The sequence below is a fragment of the Leptomonas pyrrhocoris genome (assembly GCF_001293395.1).
Source record: "Leptomonas pyrrhocoris isolate H10 chromosome Unknown, whole genome shotgun sequence".
NCBI lineage: Eukaryota > Euglenozoa > Kinetoplastea > Trypanosomatida > Trypanosomatidae > Leptomonas > Leptomonas pyrrhocoris.
The window spans coordinates 1,334,166-1,355,091 of NW_015438361.1; the positions used below are offsets into that span (position 1 = coordinate 1,334,166).

Genomic DNA, 20,926 nt, shown 5'->3' on the forward strand with positions numbered 1-20,926 from the left:
GTCATCATTTATTGTTATTATTATTATTGTTCTCTGATCGCCAATACACTGTGTGCGGCGGAACGTGACGGGAAAACTATACACAGTCTTTTCCCCCTTCTATTGAAGCGGCATTCGCAAACTATCTTTTCTTCACTTTCTGGTTCGCATGATGGCCCTCTTTTCTTTGCTGTGCTCTCTTCGCGCTGTTGACCGCCCTCATTCGACAGAGGTGTGTGCGAGGTCAACAGCTACGCTGAAGGTAGCAACCGATTTTGTAAATTGTGTGTTTATGGTGCCTGTGAGAGAATCTGGCGCACTGCAACACCTGAGTTCTGACGCGTGCGGTCCCCTTGCCTCTTCCAGGGCAGTCTCTCTCTCGAGGGCACTGTGCTCATGTACTGTGTGCCGCGCCCCCTCGCAGAAGCCAACCGAGTCAGCTCACGGGTCACCTTCACCACAACAAAATGACGCCATCACGCGACGCACGCTGACGTTTATTGACGCCCTTTCCTTTCGTCTTATAAAGTTCTCCCTTTTTCTTTTATTTTGAATCTTAACGTAGATGCGTTCGAATACTTCGGAAAGCTACGACTGCGGCGTCGAACAGTGACGCGATCTCTCTCTCTCCCCTCTCGACCTTTTTGTTGTCAACCCTGACGACGTTTATGTATTTGTTTGTGGGTCAGCTTGCGCACCTGACTACCGTCAGAGACGAGCGCGTGCAAATGGACTGGAGTTGTACGGGTCGCTCTGTGTGCTCTTGTGTGGGTGCTCTATGTCGGCAACGGAGAAGTGGGGTGCCGTGCCAGCATCGCGCACCTTCACTCTCCGGCTCCGTCATCTCCTGTGAAGCGCCGGGGATGTGTTCACTTTATGCGCTTCCGAGTAACTATGCGTTAGATGTCTGTGCCAACTGTCCAAACAAGAGAGTATTTATCACGATGACGCGAAACAAGCAATGAAACCCCTCTCACCGAAGAGCGCTGCACTCTGTGTGAGCTTACCTAGCAGCGTAACTAGCCGAAGCAACGGTTACCGTGCTGCCTTCGTGTTGGCTCAGTGGACGGGGCTGCCTGTGGCGGTGGGAGTGCGGCTGCAGGGTTGCGATCCCGAGGCTTTATAACGTCCCCACCGTATTGCGGTGACTGTGGCCTCGGATCACGACGTTTTCGTCACCAGCGCAGGACACCAGCTATTTGTTTCCCTCCCTCCTCTCTGTTAACGGATACATTTGATCGCATGTCCATCGGCGAGATAGCCGGGATGGCTGTGCCCACACGCGCTCTCTTCGTTATCCGTGATTCGCGCAGTACTGACTACTACACCCTTCGCATGATCATTGACTTTGATGACACGATCATGCGAGATGGCGTGCGGCACCTGGGAACCCGCTCCGCTGCCCAAATATTGTATTCCCTTCTCCCTTCTTTGCCCATCCGCTGCTCTGTGCTCCGCGCCACTTCATATAACGCCGCGACAGAATTCTGTTAAGCGTCCCCCCTCAACCACCCTCACACCTCTCACTTTAACCACCTCCCACACACACACATAAGTGTCTTCAAAAGAACAGCATGCCCGCTCAGGAGTATAACGTTGGCTGCTACCTGCTGGACCGCCTGGTGGAGATCGGGTGTGGTCACCTGTTCGGCGTTCCCGGCGACTACAACCTGCGCTTCCTGGACGACGTGACTGCGCAGAAGGACCTGGAGTGGGTTGGCTGCGCGAATGAGCTGAACGCTGCGTACGCGGCCGACGGGTATGCGCGGTGCCGCCGCATCGCCGCCGTGCTGACGACGTACGGCGTGGGTGAGCTGAGCGCCGTGAACGGCATTGCCGGCGCGTACGCCGAGCGCAACCCTGTGATCCACATCGTTGGTGGGCCTTCGACGGAGGCGGAGCACGGCCACAAGATGATGCACCACACGCTGGGCGACGGTCTGTTCCAGCACTTCAGCCTGATGAGCGAGAATATTTCTTGTATGACTGCCCGCCTGACGGTGGAGAATGCGCTGACCGAGATCGACCGCGTAATCCGTGGTGTGATGTACCACAAGAAGCCCGGCTACATCTTGATGCCGATGGATGTGGCTGTTGCGCCGGCGTTCCCGCCGACGGTGCGCCTTGCGCCGCGCATGGCCGAGTTCTCGCAGGACGCGCTGGACGCCTTCAAGGTTGCGGCGGAGGAGAAGATCAAGAGCTCCAAGCGCACCTCCGCTCTGGTGGGCTACCTGTGCGACCGCTTCCTGTGCCACAAGGAGGCGCAGGCGCTGGTGGACGACGCGCACATCCCGTTCGCGCACATGCTGCTGGGCAAGGGCACGCTGAACGAGCAGTCGCCGAACTACCTCGGCTGCTACTTCGGCTCGTCGTGCCCCGACAGCGTGCGCCGCCCGGTCGAGGATGCCGACGTGTGCGTGATGCTGGGCGTGAAGTTCCACGACTTCGGCACCGGCTACTTCTCGCAGAAGATTCACCTGGACCACATGATCGACATCCAGCCCTTTGAGAGCACGATCAACGGCCGCGTGTACCCGCAGCTGCCGATGAAGGACGCCATTCTCGCCGTGCACGAGATTGTCATGAAGTACTGCGACAACTGGCCCAAGAACGAGTCGAAGCCGCCGCGGTTCCCTGCGCCGGAGGACGAGAAGTTCTCGATGCGCCACTTCTGGAACGAGGTGCAGGACAACCTGACGGAGGGCGACATCATTGTGGTGGACCAGGGCACGTCGAGCTCAGCGGGCGCGGGCCTGGTGCTGCCGCGCAACGGCAAGTGCATCGTGCAGTGCCTGTGGGGCTCCATCGGCTTCTCGCTGCCCGCTGCCTTTGGCGCGCAGCTCGCGGAGCCGCATCGCCGCGTGATCCTGTCCGTTGGCGACGGCTCCGCGCAGATGACGATCCAGGAGCTGGGCTCCTTCCTGCGCCACGGTCTGCGCCCGATCGTGTTCCTGGTGAACAACGACGGCTACGTGATCGAGCGCGTGATCCACGGGTGGAACGAGGCGTACAACGACATCGCGACGTGGAACTGGTGCGCGCTGGCGAAGGCGATGAGCGCGACGGAGAACCAGGCGGACACGGCGACGGTGAAGGAGGTGGGCGTGATCGCGAGGATGATGAAGGAGACGCAGAAGGAGCGCAGCGCGCTGATGTTCCGCGAGGTGATGCTTGGCCGCCACGAGCTGCCTATCGTGTCCCTTGCCTGGAAGCCGAACTAACAGTGTTGTCTCAACCCAGGTGTTGGTGCATACTGTGTGTAGCTACCGCTTGCTCGTACTGTGAGTTCGCGGTCCTGGTGTTTTTCGTATTGCCGCTTCGTTGTCGGAACCCCCGGCAGAGGCGCTGTGCGTCGCCGCCGGGCAGTGGGCTGGGAGTTTCTGCGATGCAGTCCGCCGACGGTGCGAATGACACACATTGCCGTTCATGCTGTAACTTGTTTGCCGCTGCCCTAGACAGCTCGCTCACCCGAGTCAGGTTTTCACGTTCCTGACAGAAGTGATGGAGGAGTCCTGAAAGAGCGGCGTGGACGTTGGCATTTCAGCTCGTTGCGACGCTCCGTTTTCTTCGCGGCGTGGTGGCGCGACCCTCGAGCTTTGAATGTGACACCGCTCCTTCAAAATACAATAATTCTTTTAATTGTCTCGTCATCATTTATTGTTATTATTATTATTGTTCTCTGATCGCCAATACACTGTGTGCGGCGGAACGTGACGGGAAAACTATACACAGTCTTTTCCCCCTTCTATTGAAGCGGCATTCGCAAACTATCTTTTCTTCACTTTCTGGTTCGCATGATGGCCCTCTTTTCTTTGCTGTGCTCTCTTCGCGCTGTTGACCGCCCTCATTCGACAGAGGTGTGTGCGAGGTCAACAGCTACGCTGAAGGTAGCAACCGATTTTGTAAATTGTGTGTTTATGGTGCCTGTGAGAGAATCTGGCGCACTGCAACACCTGAGTTCTGACGCGTGCGGTCCCCTTGCCTCTTCCAGGGCAGTCTCTCTCTCGAGGGCACTGTGCTCATGTACTGTGTGCCGCGCCCCCTCGCAGAAGCCAACCGAGTCAGCTCACGGGTCACCTTCACCACAACAAAATGACGCCATCACGCGACGCACGCTGACGTTTATTGACGCCCTTTCCTTTCGTCTTATAAAGTTCTCCCTTTTTCTTTTATTTTGAATCTTAACGTAGATGCGTTCGAATACTTCGGAAAGCTACGACTGCGGCGTCGAACAGTGACGCGATCTCTCTCTCTCCCCTCTCGACCTTTTTGTTGTCAACCCTGACGACGTTTATGTATTTGTTTGTGGGTCAGCTTGCGCACCTGACTACCGTCAGAGACGAGCGCGTGCAAATGGACTGGAGTTGTACGGGTCGCTCTGTGTGCTCTTGTGTGGGTGCTCTATGTCGGCAACGGAGAAGTGGGGTGCCGTGCCAGCATCGCGCACCTTCACTCTCCGGCTCCGTCATCTCCTGTGAAGCGCCGGGGATGTGTTCACTTTATGCGCTTCCGAGTAACTATGCGTTAGATGTCTGTGCCAACTGTCCAAACAAGAGAGTATTTATCACGATGACGCGAAACAAGCAATGAAACCCCTCTCACCGAAGAGCGCTGCACTCTGTGTGAGCTTACCTAGCAGCGTAACTAGCCGAAGCAACGGTTACCGTGCTGCCTTCGTGTTGGCTCAGTGGACGGGGCTGCCTGTGGCGGTGGGAGTGCGGCTGCAGGGTTGCGATCCCGAGGCTTTATAACGTCCCCACCGTATTGCGGTGACTGTGGCCTCGGATCACGACGTTTTCGTCACCAGCGCAGGACACCAGCTATTTGTTTCCCTCCCTCCTCTCTGTTAACGGATACATTTGATCGCATGTCCATCGGCGAGATAGCCGGGATGGCTGTGCCCACACGCGCTCTCTTCGTTATCCGTGATTCGCGCAGTACTGACTACTACACCCTTCGCATGATCATTGACTTTGATGACACGATCATGCGAGATGGCGTGCGGCACCTGGGAACCCGCTCCGCTGCCCAAATATTGTATTCCCTTCTCCCTTCTTTGCCCATCCGCTGCTCTGTGCTCCGCGCCACTTCATATAACGCCGCGACAGAATTCTGTTAAGCGTCCCCCCTCAACCACCCTCACACCTCTCACTTTAACCACCTCCCACACACACACATAAGTGTCTTCAAAAGAACAGCATGCCCGCTCAGGAGTATAACGTTGGCTGCTACCTGCTGGACCGCCTGGTGGAGATCGGGTGTGGTCACCTGTTCGGCGTTCCCGGCGACTACAACCTGCGCTTCCTGGACGACGTGACTGCGCAGAAGGACCTGGAGTGGGTTGGCTGCGCGAATGAGCTGAACGCTGCGTACGCGGCCGACGGGTATGCGCGGTGCCGCCGCATCGCCGCCGTGCTGACGACGTACGGCGTGGGTGAGCTGAGCGCCGTGAACGGCATTGCCGGCGCGTACGCCGAGCGCAACCCTGTGATCCACATCGTTGGTGGGCCTTCGACGGAGGCGGAGCACGGCCACAAGATGATGCACCACACGCTGGGCGACGGTCTGTTCCAGCACTTCAGCCTGATGAGCGAGAATATTTCTTGTATGACTGCCCGCCTGACGGTGGAGAATGCGCTGACCGAGATCGACCGCGTAATCCGTGGTGTGATGTACCACAAGAAGCCCGGCTACATCTTGATGCCGATGGATGTGGCTGTTGCGCCGGCGTTCCCGCCGACGGTGCGCCTTGCGCCGCGCATGGCCGAGTTCTCGCAGGACGCGCTGGACGCCTTCAAGGTTGCGGCGGAGGAGAAGATCAAGAGCTCCAAGCGCACCTCCGCTCTGGTGGGCTACCTGTGCGACCGCTTCCTGTGCCACAAGGAGGCGCAGGCGCTGGTGGACGACGCGCACATCCCGTTCGCGCACATGCTGCTGGGCAAGGGCACGCTGAACGAGCAGTCGCCGAACTACCTCGGCTGCTACTTCGGCTCGTCGTGCCCCGACAGCGTGCGCCGCCCGGTCGAGGATGCCGACGTGTGCGTGATGCTGGGCGTGAAGTTCCACGACTTCGGCACCGGCTACTTCTCGCAGAAGATTCACCTGGACCACATGATCGACATCCAGCCCTTTGAGAGCACGATCAACGGCCGCGTGTACCCGCAGCTGCCGATGAAGGACGCCATTCTCGCCGTGCACGAGATTGTCATGAAGTACTGCGACAACTGGCCCAAGAACGAGTCGAAGCCGCCGCGGTTCCCTGCGCCGGAGGACGAGAAGTTCTCGATGCGCCACTTCTGGAACGAGGTGCAGGACAACCTGACGGAGGGCGACATCATTGTGGTGGACCAGGGCACGTCGAGCTCAGCGGGCGCGGGCCTGGTGCTGCCGCGCAACGGCAAGTGCATCGTGCAGTGCCTGTGGGGCTCCATCGGCTTCTCGCTGCCCGCTGCCTTTGGCGCGCAGCTCGCGGAGCCGCATCGCCGCGTGATCCTGTCCGTTGGCGACGGCTCCGCGCAGATGACGATCCAGGAGCTGGGCTCCTTCCTGCGCCACGGTCTGCGCCCGATCGTGTTCCTGGTGAACAACGACGGCTACGTGATCGAGCGCGTGATCCACGGGTGGAACGAGGCGTACAACGACATCGCGACGTGGAACTGGTGCGCGCTGGCGAAGGCGATGAGCGCGACGGAGAACCAGGCGGACACGGCGACGGTGAAGGAGGTGGGCGTGATCGCGAGGATGATGAAGGAGACGCAGAAGGAGCGCAGCGCGCTGATGTTCCGCGAGGTGATGCTTGGCCGCCACGAGCTGCCTATCGTGTCCCTTGCCTGGAAGCCGAACTAACGGAGCGTGCTCGCTTTGACGTGCAGAGGGTGCGGTGACTCACCGTACGTACTGCGTGCGGGCTGCACACACGTGGTGTGAGACCCTCCATCAGGAGGCCCGAGCACCGGCGTGTGTGCGACCCGCATCATATCAAAAAAGAATTAATTATTTAAACTACGGGAAATGTAAGAGTAATTAACCACGCTATTTTGCGTGCCTCTTTTTTTTTCTTTCGCTATTATTTTCCGCCACCCTTCCTGAGAAGGGTCCAGGCGGATCGCTAATTGTAACGGTTGCGTCGATCGGTTGCAGACGTACCAGACGGTTGTCGACGGGTAGAACTGCGGTTGTCGGTAGTCGTTTGGCTACACAGACTCGATCTATACTCCTGTCCCGGGCTCCTGTGTGCACGGACGTGCTGCGTTTGCGCGAGGGTGGCTCATTTGTTGCGAGTTGCACGTGCGGGCAACTAGCACCTGTGACCAACGCTCCGCTGACGGCAGCATGAACAGCGTTCAAAATTATAATTGTCTTGTATTGTTTGGCAGTGGCTTCTGGCGCTCGCAGCCTGCGGTTGGTGTGTCGTTGGCGTTGTGCTTGGTACAAGTTGCCTTGACACTTCCCCGGCCCCTCCGCTCGCCGCGACGCGAGCGACACGCGTGGGTCATGTGACGCGCTGAAACAGCAGCCCCAACAAAAGAAGTGACGTGTAATCGGGCAAACAACGAAGAGTCCATACGCATGTGGTGAGATGGTGACGGCTGCAGTGCAAACCGGCACCCGTGTGCTGCATGGTGGCGCTGCGAGCTGGCGACTGCGTCGGCACAAGTGTCTTTCCCGCCCTTTGCAGCGTCGTTGTAAGCGCGCACACACAGCTGCGTGCTGTCTGTCTTTCCCTCTTTCCCCTTTTCCCTCTTTGTTAACGCGTCAGCACCTCCTCCCCTGTCCTCCTTCTTTGCCCCTACCCTGCTCTGTGCTCCGCACCACTTCATATAACGCCGCGACAGAATTCTGTTAAGCGTCCCCCCTCAACCACCCTCACACCTCTCACTTTAACCACCTCCCAACACACACACACATAAGTGTCTTCAAAAGAACAGCATGCCCGCTCAGGAGTATAACGTTGGCTGCTACCTGCTGGACCGCCTGGTGGAGATCGGGTGTGGTCACCTGTTCGGCGTTCCCGGCGACTACAACCTGCGCTTCCTGGACGACGTGACTGCGCAGAAGGACCTGGAGTGGGTTGGCTGCGCGAATGAGCTGAACGCTGCGTACGCGGCCGACGGGTATGCGCGGTGCCGCCGCATCGCCGCCGTGCTGACGACGTACGGCGTGGGTGAGCTGAGCGCCGTGAACGGCATTGCCGGCGCGTACGCCGAGCGCAACCCTGTGATCCACATCGTTGGTGGGCCTTCGACGGAGGCGGAGCACGGCCACAAGATGATGCACCACACGCTGGGCGACGGTCTGTTCCAGCACTTCAGCCTGATGAGCGAGAATATTTCTTGTATGACTGCCCGCCTGACGGTGGAGAATGCGCTGACCGAGATCGACCGCGTAATCCGTGGTGTGATGTACCACAAGAAGCCCGGCTACATCTTGATGCCGATGGATGTGGCTGTTGCGCCGGCGTTCCCGCCGACGGTGCGCCTTGCGCCGCGCATGGCCGAGTTCTCGCAGGACGCGCTGGACGCCTTCAAGGTTGCGGCGGAGGAGAAGATCAAGAGCTCCAAGCGCACCTCCGCTCTGGTGGGCTACCTGTGCGACCGCTTCCTGTGCCACAAGGAGGCGCAGGCGCTGGTGGACGACGCGCACATCCCGTTCGCGCACATGCTGCTGGGCAAGGGCACGCTGAACGAGCAGTCGCCGAACTACCTCGGCTGCTACTTCGGCTCGTCGTGCCCCGACAGCGTGCGCCGCCCGGTCGAGGATGCCGACGTGTGCGTGATGCTGGGCGTGAAGTTCCACGACTTCGGCACCGGCTACTTCTCGCAGAAGATTCACCTGGACCACATGATCGACATCCAGCCCTTTGAGAGCACGATCAACGGCCGCGTGTACCCGCAGCTGCCGATGAAGGACGCCATTCTCGCCGTGCACGAGATTGTCATGAAGTACTGCGACAACTGGCCCAAGAACGAGTCGAAGCCGCCGCGGTTCCCTGCGCCGGAGGACGAGAAGTTCTCGATGCGCCACTTCTGGAACGAGGTGCAGGACAACCTGACGGAGGGCGACATCATTGTGGTGGACCAGGGCACGTCGAGCTCAGCGGGCGCGGGCCTGGTGCTGCCGCGCAACGGCAAGTGCATCGTGCAGTGCCTGTGGGGCTCCATCGGCTTCTCGCTGCCCGCTGCCTTTGGCGCGCAGCTCGCGGAGCCGCATCGCCGCGTGATCCTGTCCGTTGGCGACGGCTCCGCGCAGATGACGATCCAGGAGCTGGGCTCCTTCCTGCGCCACGGTCTGCGCCCGATCGTGTTCCTGGTGAACAACGACGGCTACGTGATCGAGCGCGTGATCCACGGGTGGAACGAGGCGTACAACGACATCGCGACGTGGAACTGGTGCGCGCTGGCGAAGGCGATGAGCGCGACGGAGAACCAGGCGGACACGGCGACGGTGAAGGAGGTGGGCGTGATCGCGAGGATGATGAAGGAGACGCAGAAGGAGCGCAGCGCGCTGATGTTCCGCGAGGTGATGCTTGGCCGCCACGAGCTGCCTATCGTGTCCCTTGCCTGGAAGCCGAACTAACGGAGCGTGCTCGCTTTGACGTGCAGAGGGTGCGGTGACTCACCGTACGTACTGCGTGCGGGCTGCACACACGTGGTGTGAGACCCTCCATCAGGAGGCCCGAGCACCGGCGTGTGTGCGACCCGCATCATATCAAAAAAGAATTAATTATTTAAACTACGGGAAATGTAAGAGTAATTAACCACGCTATTTTGCGTGCCTCTTTTTTTTTCTTTCGCTATTATTTTCCGCCACCCTTCCTGAGAAGGGTCCAGGCGGATCGCTAATTGTAACGGTTGCGTCGATCGGTTGCAGACGTACCAGACGGTTGTCGACGGGTAGAACTGCGGTTGTCGGTAGTCGTTTGGCTACACAGACTCGATCTATACTCCTGTCCCGGGCTCCTGTGTGCACGGACGTGCTGCGTTTGCGCGAGGGTGGCTCATTTGTTGCGAGTTGCACGTGCGGGCAACTAGCACCTGTGACCAACGCTCCGCTGACGGCAGCATGAACAGCGTTCAAAATTATAATTGTCTTGTATTGTTTGGCAGTGGCTTCTGGCGCTCGCAGCCTGCGGTTGGTGTGTCGTTGGCGTTGTGCTTGGTACAAGTTGCCTTGACACTTCCCCGGCCCCTCCGCTCGCCGCGACGCGAGCGACACGCGTGGGTCATGTGACGCGCTGAAACAGCAGCCCCAACAAAAGAAGTGACGTGTAATCGGGCAAACAACGAAGAGTCCATACGCATGTGGTGAGATGGTGACGGCTGCAGTGCAAACCGGCACCCGTGTGCTGCATGGTGGCGCTGCGAGCTGGCGACTGCGTCGGCACAAGTGTCTTTCCCGCCCTTTGCAGCGTCGTTGTAAGCGCGCACACACAGCTGCGTGCTGTCTGTCTTTCCCTCTTTCCCCTTTTCCCTCTTTGTTAACGCGTCAGCACCTCCTCCCCTGTCCTCCTTCTTTGCCCCTACCCTGCTCTGTGCTCCGCACCACTTCATATAACGCCGCGACAGAATTCTGTTAAGCGTCCCCCCTCAACCACCCTCACACCTCTCACTTTAACCACCTCCCAACACACACACACATAAGTGTCTTCAAAAGAACAGCATGCCCGCTCAGGAGTATAACGTTGGCTGCTACCTGCTGGACCGCCTGGTGGAGATCGGGTGTGGTCACCTGTTCGGCGTTCCCGGCGACTACAACCTGCGCTTCCTGGACGACGTGACTGCGCAGAAGGACCTGGAGTGGGTTGGCTGCGCGAATGAGCTGAACGCTGCGTACGCGGCCGACGGGTATGCGCGGTGCCGCCGCATCGCCGCCGTGCTGACGACGTACGGCGTGGGTGAGCTGAGCGCCGTGAACGGCATTGCCGGCGCGTACGCCGAGCGCAACCCTGTGATCCACATCGTTGGTGGGCCTTCGACGGAGGCGGAGCACGGCCACAAGATGATGCACCACACGCTGGGCGACGGTCTGTTCCAGCACTTCAGCCTGATGAGCGAGAATATTTCTTGTATGACTGCCCGCCTGACGGTGGAGAATGCGCTGACCGAGATCGACCGCGTAATCCGTGGTGTGATGTACCACAAGAAGCCCGGCTACATCTTGATGCCGATGGATGTGGCTGTTGCGCCGGCGTTCCCGCCGACGGTGCGCCTTGCGCCGCGCATGGCCGAGTTCTCGCAGGACGCGCTGGACGCCTTCAAGGTTGCGGCGGAGGAGAAGATCAAGAGCTCCAAGCGCACCTCCGCTCTGGTGGGCTACCTGTGCGACCGCTTCCTGTGCCACAAGGAGGCGCAGGCGCTGGTGGACGACGCGCACATCCCGTTCGCGCACATGCTGCTGGGCAAGGGCACGCTGAACGAGCAGTCGCCGAACTACCTCGGCTGCTACTTCGGCTCGTCGTGCCCCGACAGCGTGCGCCGCCCGGTCGAGGATGCCGACGTGTGCGTGATGCTGGGCGTGAAGTTCCACGACTTCGGCACCGGCTACTTCTCGCAGAAGATTCACCTGGACCACATGATCGACATCCAGCCCTTTGAGAGCACGATCAACGGCCGCGTGTACCCGCAGCTGCCGATGAAGGACGCCATTCTCGCCGTGCACGAGATTGTCATGAAGTACTGCGACAACTGGCCCAAGAACGAGTCGAAGCCGCCGCGGTTCCCTGCGCCGGAGGACGAGAAGTTCTCGATGCGCCACTTCTGGAACGAGGTGCAGGACAACCTGACGGAGGGCGACATCATTGTGGTGGACCAGGGCACGTCGAGCTCAGCGGGCGCGGGCCTGGTGCTGCCGCGCAACGGCAAGTGCATCGTGCAGTGCCTGTGGGGCTCCATCGGCTTCTCGCTGCCCGCTGCCTTTGGCGCGCAGCTCGCGGAGCCGCATCGCCGCGTGATCCTGTCCGTTGGCGACGGCTCCGCGCAGATGACGATCCAGGAGCTGGGCTCCTTCCTGCGCCACGGTCTGCGCCCGATCGTGTTCCTGGTGAACAACGACGGCTACGTGATCGAGCGCGTGATCCACGGGTGGAACGAGGCGTACAACGACATCGCGACGTGGAACTGGTGCGCGCTGGCGAAGGCGATGAGCGCGACGGAGAACCAGGCGGACACGGCGACGGTGAAGGAGGTGGGCGTGATCGCGAGGATGATGAAGGAGACGCAGAAGGAGCGCAGCGCGCTGATGTTCCGCGAGGTGATGCTTGGCCGCCACGAGCTGCCTATCGTGTCCCTTGCCTGGAAGCCGAACTAACGGAGCGTGCTCGCTTTGACGTGCAGAGGGTGCGGTGAGTCACCGCCGGTGTACCGTGAGGTTGCTGGCACGAGGTATGGGTGCCTGTCTCAGGTGGCGCAAGCAGTTGCGTGGGTGCGTCTGCGTGCCCTCGGCGACAGGTAGAAACGTTGATATCCTGAATACGTTTTTGGTCCTATTTAATTTTATAATGTGTCTTGTGTTTTTATCTATTGTGTTGGTTCTACAAAACGCCAAATTGTTCACTGCGCTGAATTGTTCACTGTCCCCCGTTGAGGACTGAGGTTTCAACGAAGTGCTAGTTAGCCAATATTCCCTCAACGTAGATGCTCCGCAATGTTCGTGGACGGGTGTACATCGTTCTCTTTCTTTTTTTCTTCTTTAACGCGCCAGTTTATATGTAATACAGGTGCTTACTAAGAGTACAATTTTTGTGTTTCTCTGTCTCGCTGTTGTGGATCATAATTGCCTCTCTTGGTAGCACGACGCTCTTTCGTTGTTGTTTGTTTGAAGGCCAACCAATGCTGTTCTCGACAATAACGCACCTCCTTTTTCTATATACACCTTAAACCCCAGTCTTCGTCTGGCTTTTCTAATCGTTCCCCAACCAAGACGCAGTGCGAATGCACTGTGAGTTGTTTATTATTATTATTTCGGTGCAGATATCATTGTTGTCCGTACTCGCTTTCAGTCCACGTTTTAATGGGTGTGTTTGAGGAACGTGCGAGAGGAGGGAAACGGTTTCTTGGACCGGAAACGGCAGCAAAGTATGAATGAAAGCGCGTTAAAGTAAGGCACGGCGGCGCTAATTACGCAGAGGTTTCTCGTTCACGGGTACGCATACGCTCGTCCCAGGTTGCGTTTCTCTCTTCTCCAGGTGCAAAGAAGGGTTCTGGCTTCGGTTTGACTTGCACGCTTCAGCGCTCGGAGGTTGTTTTGTATGTCCTCCTTTTATCTGACGTGCTCGTGCGCCATCGCTCTGCACCCTGCGAAATGAACTTGTATATTTTTGGTCTACCCCTTTGGCGGCATTTCACTGCGGGATATGTCACTTCATCAGAGGTATTCTTTCTGCGCTTTGATCACGCTCCTCAAAGCGCTCAAAGCAATCCAACAGCCCATACCTCTCTATCTTCTTGAACCCCCATCTCCATATTTGGTGCTGTGCCCCGCCGCCATCCTGCGCTGGAGAGACAATAGCAAACTTTTTCTTTTAGAAGACTTTCGATTATCCAGGGTGGCGGGACTTTATTTTTCTCTTTCTTTTCCCCACTGCTGTTGTGATGTCGAGTGGTGTGTTCAAGCGCAGCACGGACGTGGTTAGAACTCGATCGGAGGTTTTCTCCGACTCCCCGCCGTGTCACGACGTCGCGGGGAAGGTGGCTCATCTGTCCACCATCGCATCTGACGCTTCCAGCGCAGAGGTGCGCCCCCAACTAGCTGCCATCCGTCGTGAACTCGATGTGTTGAAGCAACGCCGTGCTGCTCTGGAGGCGCAGCGGAGTGCATTGCTCAACGAAAAGCTGCATCCTTCGCGGGACAAGAAAAGCGACGGGTACAACACCTCCAGTCCAATCTCTACCCCACGTGGCCTCCATGCGTCGTGGTCTGCCGGAGGGCTCACTGGAACGCGCCGGCATTGCGAAGAAGGCACCTTCGCGGCCGCGTCCACATCGCATAGCACCTCGCGGCACCGCTACGTGGACTCTACCGTCTTGGCAAACATGTCAGAGATTCCTTCGGAGAGGAGGCGCCAACGGCACTTAACGCAGACGCCGGAGCTCGGCGTGAAGGTTGCCATGCGCGAGGCCGCAAAGCACGACAGTACGCTGCTGATGGGGGACTTTCTCCCCGAGGATAACCCGCATGCCTGCACCTTTGGTCGTGAGCGTCGCTTCCGTTCAGTGGTGGGCCAGCATGGACAGTACTACCTTAGCACCGATGTGGGTGTCGAACAGCTGCTGAACCGAGACCACGTAGACCCTGTCATGTATCAGAGAGTCGCACCGCGGCATGACCAGACCCCCGGCCCTGGCGCGTATACGCCGCGGTACTGCAAAGTCTCTCGCCCGCCTCGCTTCTACTAAGTAGCGGACGTCAAAAGAAAAAGGCGGCTCTGTTGAGTTCTTTTCTCATTCTGTACACTTTACCGGTGAGCTTACCTGCATGCCGATGTGTTGATGTCACTGCCTTTGTATGAATGATTGTGCCGCGTAAATTTTACCCCCCCCCCCCGTCGCTCCCTTCCTTCCCTGTAGATTCTCGCACCCTATCGAGGCACCATTTTGTTCTTCTCTTGTTTTCGAGGAACACTCTCTCTCTCTTTACAGCAAGGCAAATGCGCGACGGTATGTCATTGCGGTGGAACTTGAGGAGGGGGGGGGGTTAGGTTTTTCTGCGGCTCTGCGTCTGCACCGGCAGTCTCGCTATCTCATGAATGTAAATGGGCCTTGTCTGTTGCATTTGTACTCGCCATCGTTTGGTGTGGATCTGCTGACGTGGAAGTCTGCCACACACAGCCGTAAATGCAGCTCAAACGTTCCGTTGACGTAATGTGTTGTTTAAAACTGTTTTTGTTTTTTTCTCCAGGAGGGGAGGTGACGCGCTCAGGTTGTATTTAATCTTTGTATTTGTCCTTGTGTGTTGTGCCTTTAAAAGGATTTCACTCAAGTGCGGGCGGCAGCAACTGTTTTGGCTTTTTCAACCTCTTCGTCGTTGCGGAAACCTGTTGCTCTTATTATCCCTACATTGCATTTTGTTGGTTTAGATTTTATTTAGATAGATTGGTCATGGACATGAAAGGTCCAGTTACACCTCACAAGAAGAGCGTCAAAGAGAATATGAAGTACCGCATACACTTTGCGCATGTTCGAATGCATTTTCATCGCGTTGAGTAGCACTCATCTAGATGCGTGGCATTCATCACCGCTATGGCGAAATAGAACCACAAAAAAAAGTGAGGTGTACTTACAAGAAGATGTACCCAACTGTGGTTTTCCATTGCGCTGCGTCGCTGATCACGTCCCAGCAGAGATTTCGTCAAGTGCCTTCCGTCGTTGATGCTTCGGGTCGTACTAATTCATTTTAAGCCAATGGAGTGTTCACCTGCGCTTACTGCTCCGCTTCTGACTCATCTCTGTTTCTCGCTACTTCACTTTCACGCGTCGTTACTTCTACCACTCTTTTCTTTCGTTCGTGCTCCCTTTATGGATGCGCCATTTCTGATTCTTCCTCTGGACGGCTTTTTCTTCTTGTTGGAAGGGAATTCCTCGCATCTACTCAGCTGACCTGCAGGGCAGTACACACAAAAGGAAAAGTTTAAAGGACTACGTAGGAAGGCAGAACGAGGGCAGGGCGTTGTGCGTTGTGCATTTCATTCCAGCGCAGACCCTAAGAGACAACTCGTTGAACTGTTGGATTGCTGACACTGTCAGCAACGCTGAACAGTTTCGCTCAGGGGGTGTTACGGAAAGCTTTTGCTTTACAACTCCTCCTGTTAGTTTTATTTTGTTGTGGGTTTTTTTTTTTCTTTTGCTGGGTAGCGGTTAAGCGCGTTTTAACCTCCCCCCCCCCAAATACAAGTGGTGTTCTGGTGACTGTTTATCTATATGTATATGTTGCCGCCTTGTCCTTGTAGTTTTAAGAGCCCGCTCCTTTGATGTATTGATACGTCGAACCGGTGTTGTTATTGTCTACGCTTTGCTTTTCTATTACCAACTTGATCTTGTCCCTTTCTCTTCCTTCTCGTTTTTCTTTACTTCCTTTGTACACGCCTTCTGTGCCTCACCGCACATCATGCCGTCTTCGACGTACAACTTTCCTCTCCCACTGAGAGAGATTGCCGAAGAGGCGAACGCTATCCCGCCGCCCAATCTCGATCAGCCCCCGATTGTCTTTGGCTATGCGACACTTTTCTGCGCTGTTAGCTTTATGTTGTGGTTTGCCTACAACGTCTGTGCGTGCCTCAAGGAGGAAATGATGGACTTCCACACCGCGTCGCCAATCTTGAGCTCACGCTGGCATCTTGTTCTCTGGGTCGCCGTCTCGCCGCAGCTCTTGTTTTTCTGCGCCTACGCCAGCTGGCTGGGCTGGAAGTTCTTCAAGCACAACTAACTGTACCCCGACTTCGGGGGTACGACTTTGGGGTGGAGCACACACGCACACACAAGCAAAAGTATGAGAATAATCAGAACCGAATAACAGACACGCGATGCCGAAGTATGGCACTTCATAACGGAGAGACCAGTCTCTGAGGCATCTCAGAAGGCTGAGCTTTGACGATGAACTCCAAAACGTAAAACGCACTATAATTCTCTGTCAGCGCCATGAATGTGGAAGAGAGAAAGAGAAAAAGAGGGCGCTGCAGCGTTGCCTCGAAGTCCTGGGCCTGTTGTGAAGGTGTTTTCCCCCTTCTCCTGTCTCTCGGAGGTTCGCTGACTTCTAATTCTTTTTGTAACTGCTACGATAGACCTTGTTTTTGCTTTTTGCGTAACGTAAGAAATGGAAGAAAGCAAAGGCGTACAGTTTTCGGAAGGTGTAACCCTTTCAGGAACCGAAGGGAATAGCCCTTCGCTCCGTTTCGCGCACTATGGGGTCCGGTAGGGAGCGGGGTAGCAGTTGAGTGCCACGCGGGTGGCGCCTCGGTGTCTCTACAAGGAAGAAACAAAGGATGCGCACTTGATGGAATGAAAGTGTCGTTTGCGAATCCCCGTGGACTATTGAGAGCCGTTGGAGTGCCTGGGGTATGGGCGTCACTTGTCTCTCTGGTGTGTTCTCTCCACTGCGCCACAAGGTTACACAAGACCAAATCGCGATGCTTTTCTCTTGTAGTGCGCGTCCGCTTCATTTGATTTCTCATCCTCTCTTTTTTCTTTCTCTGCAACTGCGCTTTTCCCACGCAACTCTTGGCTTTCCGAATTCCACTCGAAAGCGACGTTGCTCTCGGGGCACCCACACACACACACATTTGCACGTACTTGCAACCACATTCGGGTCGCACACCAAGCGTAAAATACGTTTGCATAATTGCGTTTCGAGAGGTTTTTCCTCTGTTCTCAGTTTCAACAACAAAAAGGGTATCAACGAAGAACGGCCGGCCTTTTTTATCCACTGAAGGAAGAACATCGTTAACTCACTCATCACTGTTCCTTTTTTTTTTGACTTCTGTATTTATTACTCTGCCATCGTGTTTTTATTATCATTTTTTTTTCTTTGCTTCTGAAGCTGCTGCAGCTATCGCACTGGTGTCATATATATACCTTTTATTTTGACGCGCCCAGCATAAGACCGCATGACGTGTTCTCTGCTCCGTAATTCTGCACTGAAAACGATTCCCTGCTGGTGCACCCATCACAGTCTTCTTGTTTGAATCCAACTCCACGCAAAACGAAACTTAGTGGGCGAGGCACCGTGGAAACGCGATGCTCGACGTTCCGGACTATCGCCAGAAGCCTTTTGTGAGGTTTGTCTACGCCTGGCCCGCGCTCATCGGCGTAATCCTGTTTGTATCCCTCACGTTGTACGGCATGTGTCGATGTCTCTCTCGAAGTTTTGACTCGTCTGCCTCACAGCGCATCGGCTCGAGCTCGAATTCTGTTCGGCAAGACGTCTTTTACGTGGTGGCCGCCCCTCTCATTTTTCAGGGTCTGTGCGTGAGCATCTACACCACCTGGATAAGTTGGAAGTTTTTCCGACACAACTAAAGTGCTTTTCTTTACTGGGTTTTATTGTTTATGCACCGTGGCGAATTCATCTGATAGCGACCTTGGGGTGGGCGGACGGGGCATTGGCGTCAAATCGCTCTTTCTTCGATTAGCACATCTCCTTCGTCATGGATTACGGTGGCGTTTTTGTTCATCTCACAACGAAAAAATCTTCGGGGAATTACGATGGAACGCTCGTGTCGTTTTTTCTGAAAGGCTTCGGAATAGCGCTTCTCCGTCTGTGAGCGCGTCTTGGCACTTCTTTTGTTATTCTTCTGAGAGAGGAATCAGGGCTACACGCTTAGCGTATATGCAATAAGTGTCGTTTCAGGTAGTTTACTTCCTGTGTATGTGCGTTAAGGAATGCTTATTCAACGGACATGTGAAGATGTACTTATGATCAGTGCATTAAGCGTCTCTTTTTTTATTGGCTTCGTTGCATCTTCCACCTCTTTCGCATTGACATAGAACATCTTTATTTTAGTTGTAGTGTCAGTATTGATGCTTTTATTATTATTATTGAGATGTGGCAATTATCTGTTTCATTTGGAATGCTTGTGTTTTTTTGCGCTGGAGGCCGCATCCCATGGACACGCGAAAAAACGATTATCGCTACATCACCGTAAACTCGTGACGGTGGAAAACTCATGAGCGTAAGTGCATCTGCTCTAATATATGTACTTCCTTCGGCGTTGACAATTTTTTTTTTTTGGACCTGCATCAACTACTCTTTCGCTGCCAGAAAAGGTTTCTATCGAGTGAATTCTCTTTTTTCATATTCTGACTTCTGCTTCCTCAACCCCAAATGGCACTGTCGGAACGGATGACGCTCCCGTGAGAAGGATGAAATCCGCTCGCTGAGAACGGTGACTGTGCCGCGCCAGTTGGATAGCTATGCGATGTCGCGTGTACACGAAACAGCTATCTGCACTCCCACACCACACTTCTTTCGCCTCTCTTCCTTTTCTCTTTATTTGTGAGACACACAGCAAACGATGCATTGAGGGCCCCCAGACGATCAGGGTCTGACGACCACCAAGCTCATGAGTGTCAGCGGGTACATTCTGCCGAGGTATCCGGGGATTGGTCGCCGTCTTGCCAAGGAGGCCATGACCACGCAGGCTGACGCCGCCAGAGTCCACCAAAGGCGGGACTTGCTCGAGATGGGCACGCTTACTGCGAAGGAGCTCGACATCGTCGAACGCGCTCTTTACAGAGAAATCTGGCTTTGGCGAAACCGTGGCGCGCTCGGAGAACTCACGTGTCGTTCGTCTCCCTCCCTCTCTCCTGTTGTGCGCCATACGTACCACGCGGAGAAAACAATCGGGTACCTTTCCACGCACTGCGGGCCCACAGAGGTGTCTGCAGCGAGGGGTTGAGGGGCCCGCGCAGATCGGGACGGCGTGCTGCAGAAGGTGCGCGCTCAACACAGGCGCAATGGGTTGAGAGGGATTGCCCGTGGGGTTGAGCTCGAGTCCTTACACAGATTAAACAGATGATACGCCGCAGCGAGAAGGTTTCCAGGTCGTGTTCCGCTTTATGGAGGGCCCTCTCCGCCTTGCTGATCCGTATTCGCGACACATTGGGAATGTGGTGGACGGCTCGTTGAGGGTGACGAGAGCACATACAGTACTACCGTCGCTGGAAGAGAATTCCTCTGCACCGATGGGGCGGGGGGCGGGGGAGCTTTATGGGTACGTCGTCTCTGGTGGTGCATGACGTTGCCCAAGTCTACTTGACCAATGTGTGATGCGACGGAGGCGAACCTGCGATGCAGTAGCGAGACGGCAGCCATTCACGCTTTCTCATCTCCGTCTCACCTGGTATCCTTCACTCTCCTGTCTCTTACGAATCACTCAAACTACGAAGCAACCGCAGTCTCCATCAGAGCCGCCGCTGAGTTCGTCTCCTGCGCTACCTCACGAAGACGACGGCAGTTACACACGTTTCTTCGTTATCGGCATCAATCGTTTGAAATTGGTATCTTTTTTAAACCCACGCTATCTATCATGCATCTCTCCCATACAATTCCGTGGAATCAGTTCAGTCGCCACTTCGAGTTCATTCGAGAAAACAAAGCGATTTATGGACAGCCCACCGCTATTTTCCCTAAGAAAGACGAGCATGAGGTGTCAGACGGGCTGCACTTCGCGCGTGTCTTCGCGGACACTGTCGATGAGTTTGCCGTGACGGAGCGGAAGAAGTTTCCGGCGAAGATGGATATGAGTGTTCCTCTCTTCGCAGACGAACTCCTCGATCCTGAGCGCTTTCACCTCTCCCCTTACAGCAGTAACGACAACTCGTGCATTCCACTTAACGAAGATATGCAGCAGGTTTCGTTTTGGAAAAAGGAGAGTGAGAATGGCTTTTCCACGGAGCACGGCTACCTCGCGGATGCAGTGAAGTTTCTGATTCAGCAGCATCAAAGCGGCGCCCTTCTCACCCTCTGCCAGGCAGTTCCACTTCAGGGGTTGTTTAACCTCCACTGGGGGCACGGCTTTGGTGTCTATTTGCTGGCCTATCATTCGTTTCGCATCTACGTCTTCTTGAACCTTGTCTATTCAGTACAGCAGGATCTGCTGACGAAAGGGAAGAAGGCCTTCAAGATCTTCGACGTACCTGCGCTGAAGCGAGAAGTGCTTGAACTCTTCAGTAACAACGATTACAGTGCCCAATACATCGCGCATCGCCAGTTTTGGGACAAGTACGTGCAGAACCCGCGTAGCGATATGGAAGGCACCGTTTTCCAGGATCCCGCGGAGGTGGACCCTGCTGACCTGAAGCAGTACCTCGCCAACTGCTTTCGTGACATATATCTGTATGACATGATGCTGAAGGAGTGTGGGCAAGAGAAGACGAAGGAGTTCTGGGTCAACGATTTCATCCTCACCTTGAACTTCATGTTTCAACCGCTGTCCTTGCCGACGCCGGAATAAAGC

General features: G+C 55.8%; 7 protein-coding genes across 10 annotated transcripts; all 7 read left to right on the plus strand.

Moving 5' to 3' along the window:
- Positions 1-1,553: 1,553 nt before the first annotated feature.
- Positions 1,554-3,200, plus strand: ABB37_03561 (putative pyruvate/indole-pyruvate carboxylase; the record flags this gene model as incomplete). The annotated part of the gene is made up of 1 exon (XM_015800941.1): positions 1,554-3,200. The coding sequence occupies one exon, from the start codon at positions 1,554-1,556 to the stop codon at positions 3,198-3,200; it is 1,647 nt and encodes a 548-aa protein (XP_015660948.1).
- A 1,663-nt stretch (positions 3,201-4,863) lies between these two features.
- On the plus strand, positions 4,864-6,825 carry ABB37_03562 (putative pyruvate/indole-pyruvate carboxylase; the record flags this gene model as incomplete). Its single annotated transcript, XM_015800942.1, has 1 exon — positions 4,864-6,825. Exon 1 carries the CDS (start codon positions 5,179-5,181, stop codon positions 6,823-6,825), a length of 1,647 nt encoding a protein of 548 aa, XP_015660949.1. The 5' UTR covers positions 4,864-5,178.
- Positions 6,826-7,812: 987 nt separating this feature from the next.
- ABB37_03563 (putative pyruvate/indole-pyruvate carboxylase) lies at positions 7,813-9,555 on the plus strand (the record flags this gene model as incomplete). The annotated part of the gene is made up of 1 exon (XM_015800943.1): positions 7,813-9,555. Exon 1 carries the CDS (start codon positions 7,909-7,911, stop codon positions 9,553-9,555), a length of 1,647 nt encoding a protein of 548 aa, XP_015660950.1. The 5' UTR covers positions 7,813-7,908.
- Positions 9,556-10,542: 987 nt separating this feature from the next.
- Positions 10,543-12,285, plus strand: ABB37_03564 (putative pyruvate/indole-pyruvate carboxylase; the record flags this gene model as incomplete). Its single annotated transcript, XM_015800944.1, has 1 exon — positions 10,543-12,285. Exon 1 carries the CDS (start codon positions 10,639-10,641, stop codon positions 12,283-12,285), a length of 1,647 nt encoding a protein of 548 aa, XP_015660951.1. The 5' UTR covers positions 10,543-10,638.
- A 1,191-nt stretch (positions 12,286-13,476) lies between these two features.
- ABB37_03565 (hypothetical protein) lies at positions 13,477-14,372 on the plus strand (the record flags this gene model as incomplete). The annotated part of the gene is made up of 1 exon (XM_015800945.1): positions 13,477-14,372. Exon 1 carries the CDS (start codon positions 13,569-13,571, stop codon positions 14,370-14,372), a length of 804 nt encoding a protein of 267 aa, XP_015660952.1. The 5' UTR covers positions 13,477-13,568.
- A 1,172-nt stretch (positions 14,373-15,544) lies between these two features.
- On the plus strand, positions 15,545-16,398 carry ABB37_03566 (hypothetical protein; the record flags this gene model as incomplete). The annotated part of the gene is made up of 1 exon (XM_015800946.1): positions 15,545-16,398. The coding sequence occupies exon 1, from the start codon at positions 16,081-16,083 to the stop codon at positions 16,396-16,398; it is 318 nt and encodes a 105-aa protein (XP_015660953.1). The 5' UTR covers positions 15,545-16,080.
- Positions 16,399-17,213: 815 nt separating this feature from the next.
- ABB37_03567 (hypothetical protein) lies at positions 17,214-20,923 on the plus strand (the record flags this gene model as incomplete). Of its 4 annotated transcripts, none has more annotated exons than XM_015800947.1 (1): positions 17,214-20,923. In XM_015800947.1, the coding sequence occupies exon 1, from the start codon at positions 19,997-19,999 to the stop codon at positions 20,921-20,923; it is 927 nt and encodes a 308-aa protein (XP_015660954.1). In that variant the 5' UTR covers positions 17,214-19,996. The 4 variants fall into 4 exon arrangements, with proteins under 4 accessions (XP_015660954.1, XP_015660955.1, XP_015660956.1 ...); XM_015800948.1 differs by having other exon boundaries at positions 18,967-20,923; XM_015800949.1 differs by having other exon boundaries at positions 18,975-20,923.
- Positions 20,924-20,926: the final 3 nt, after the last annotated feature.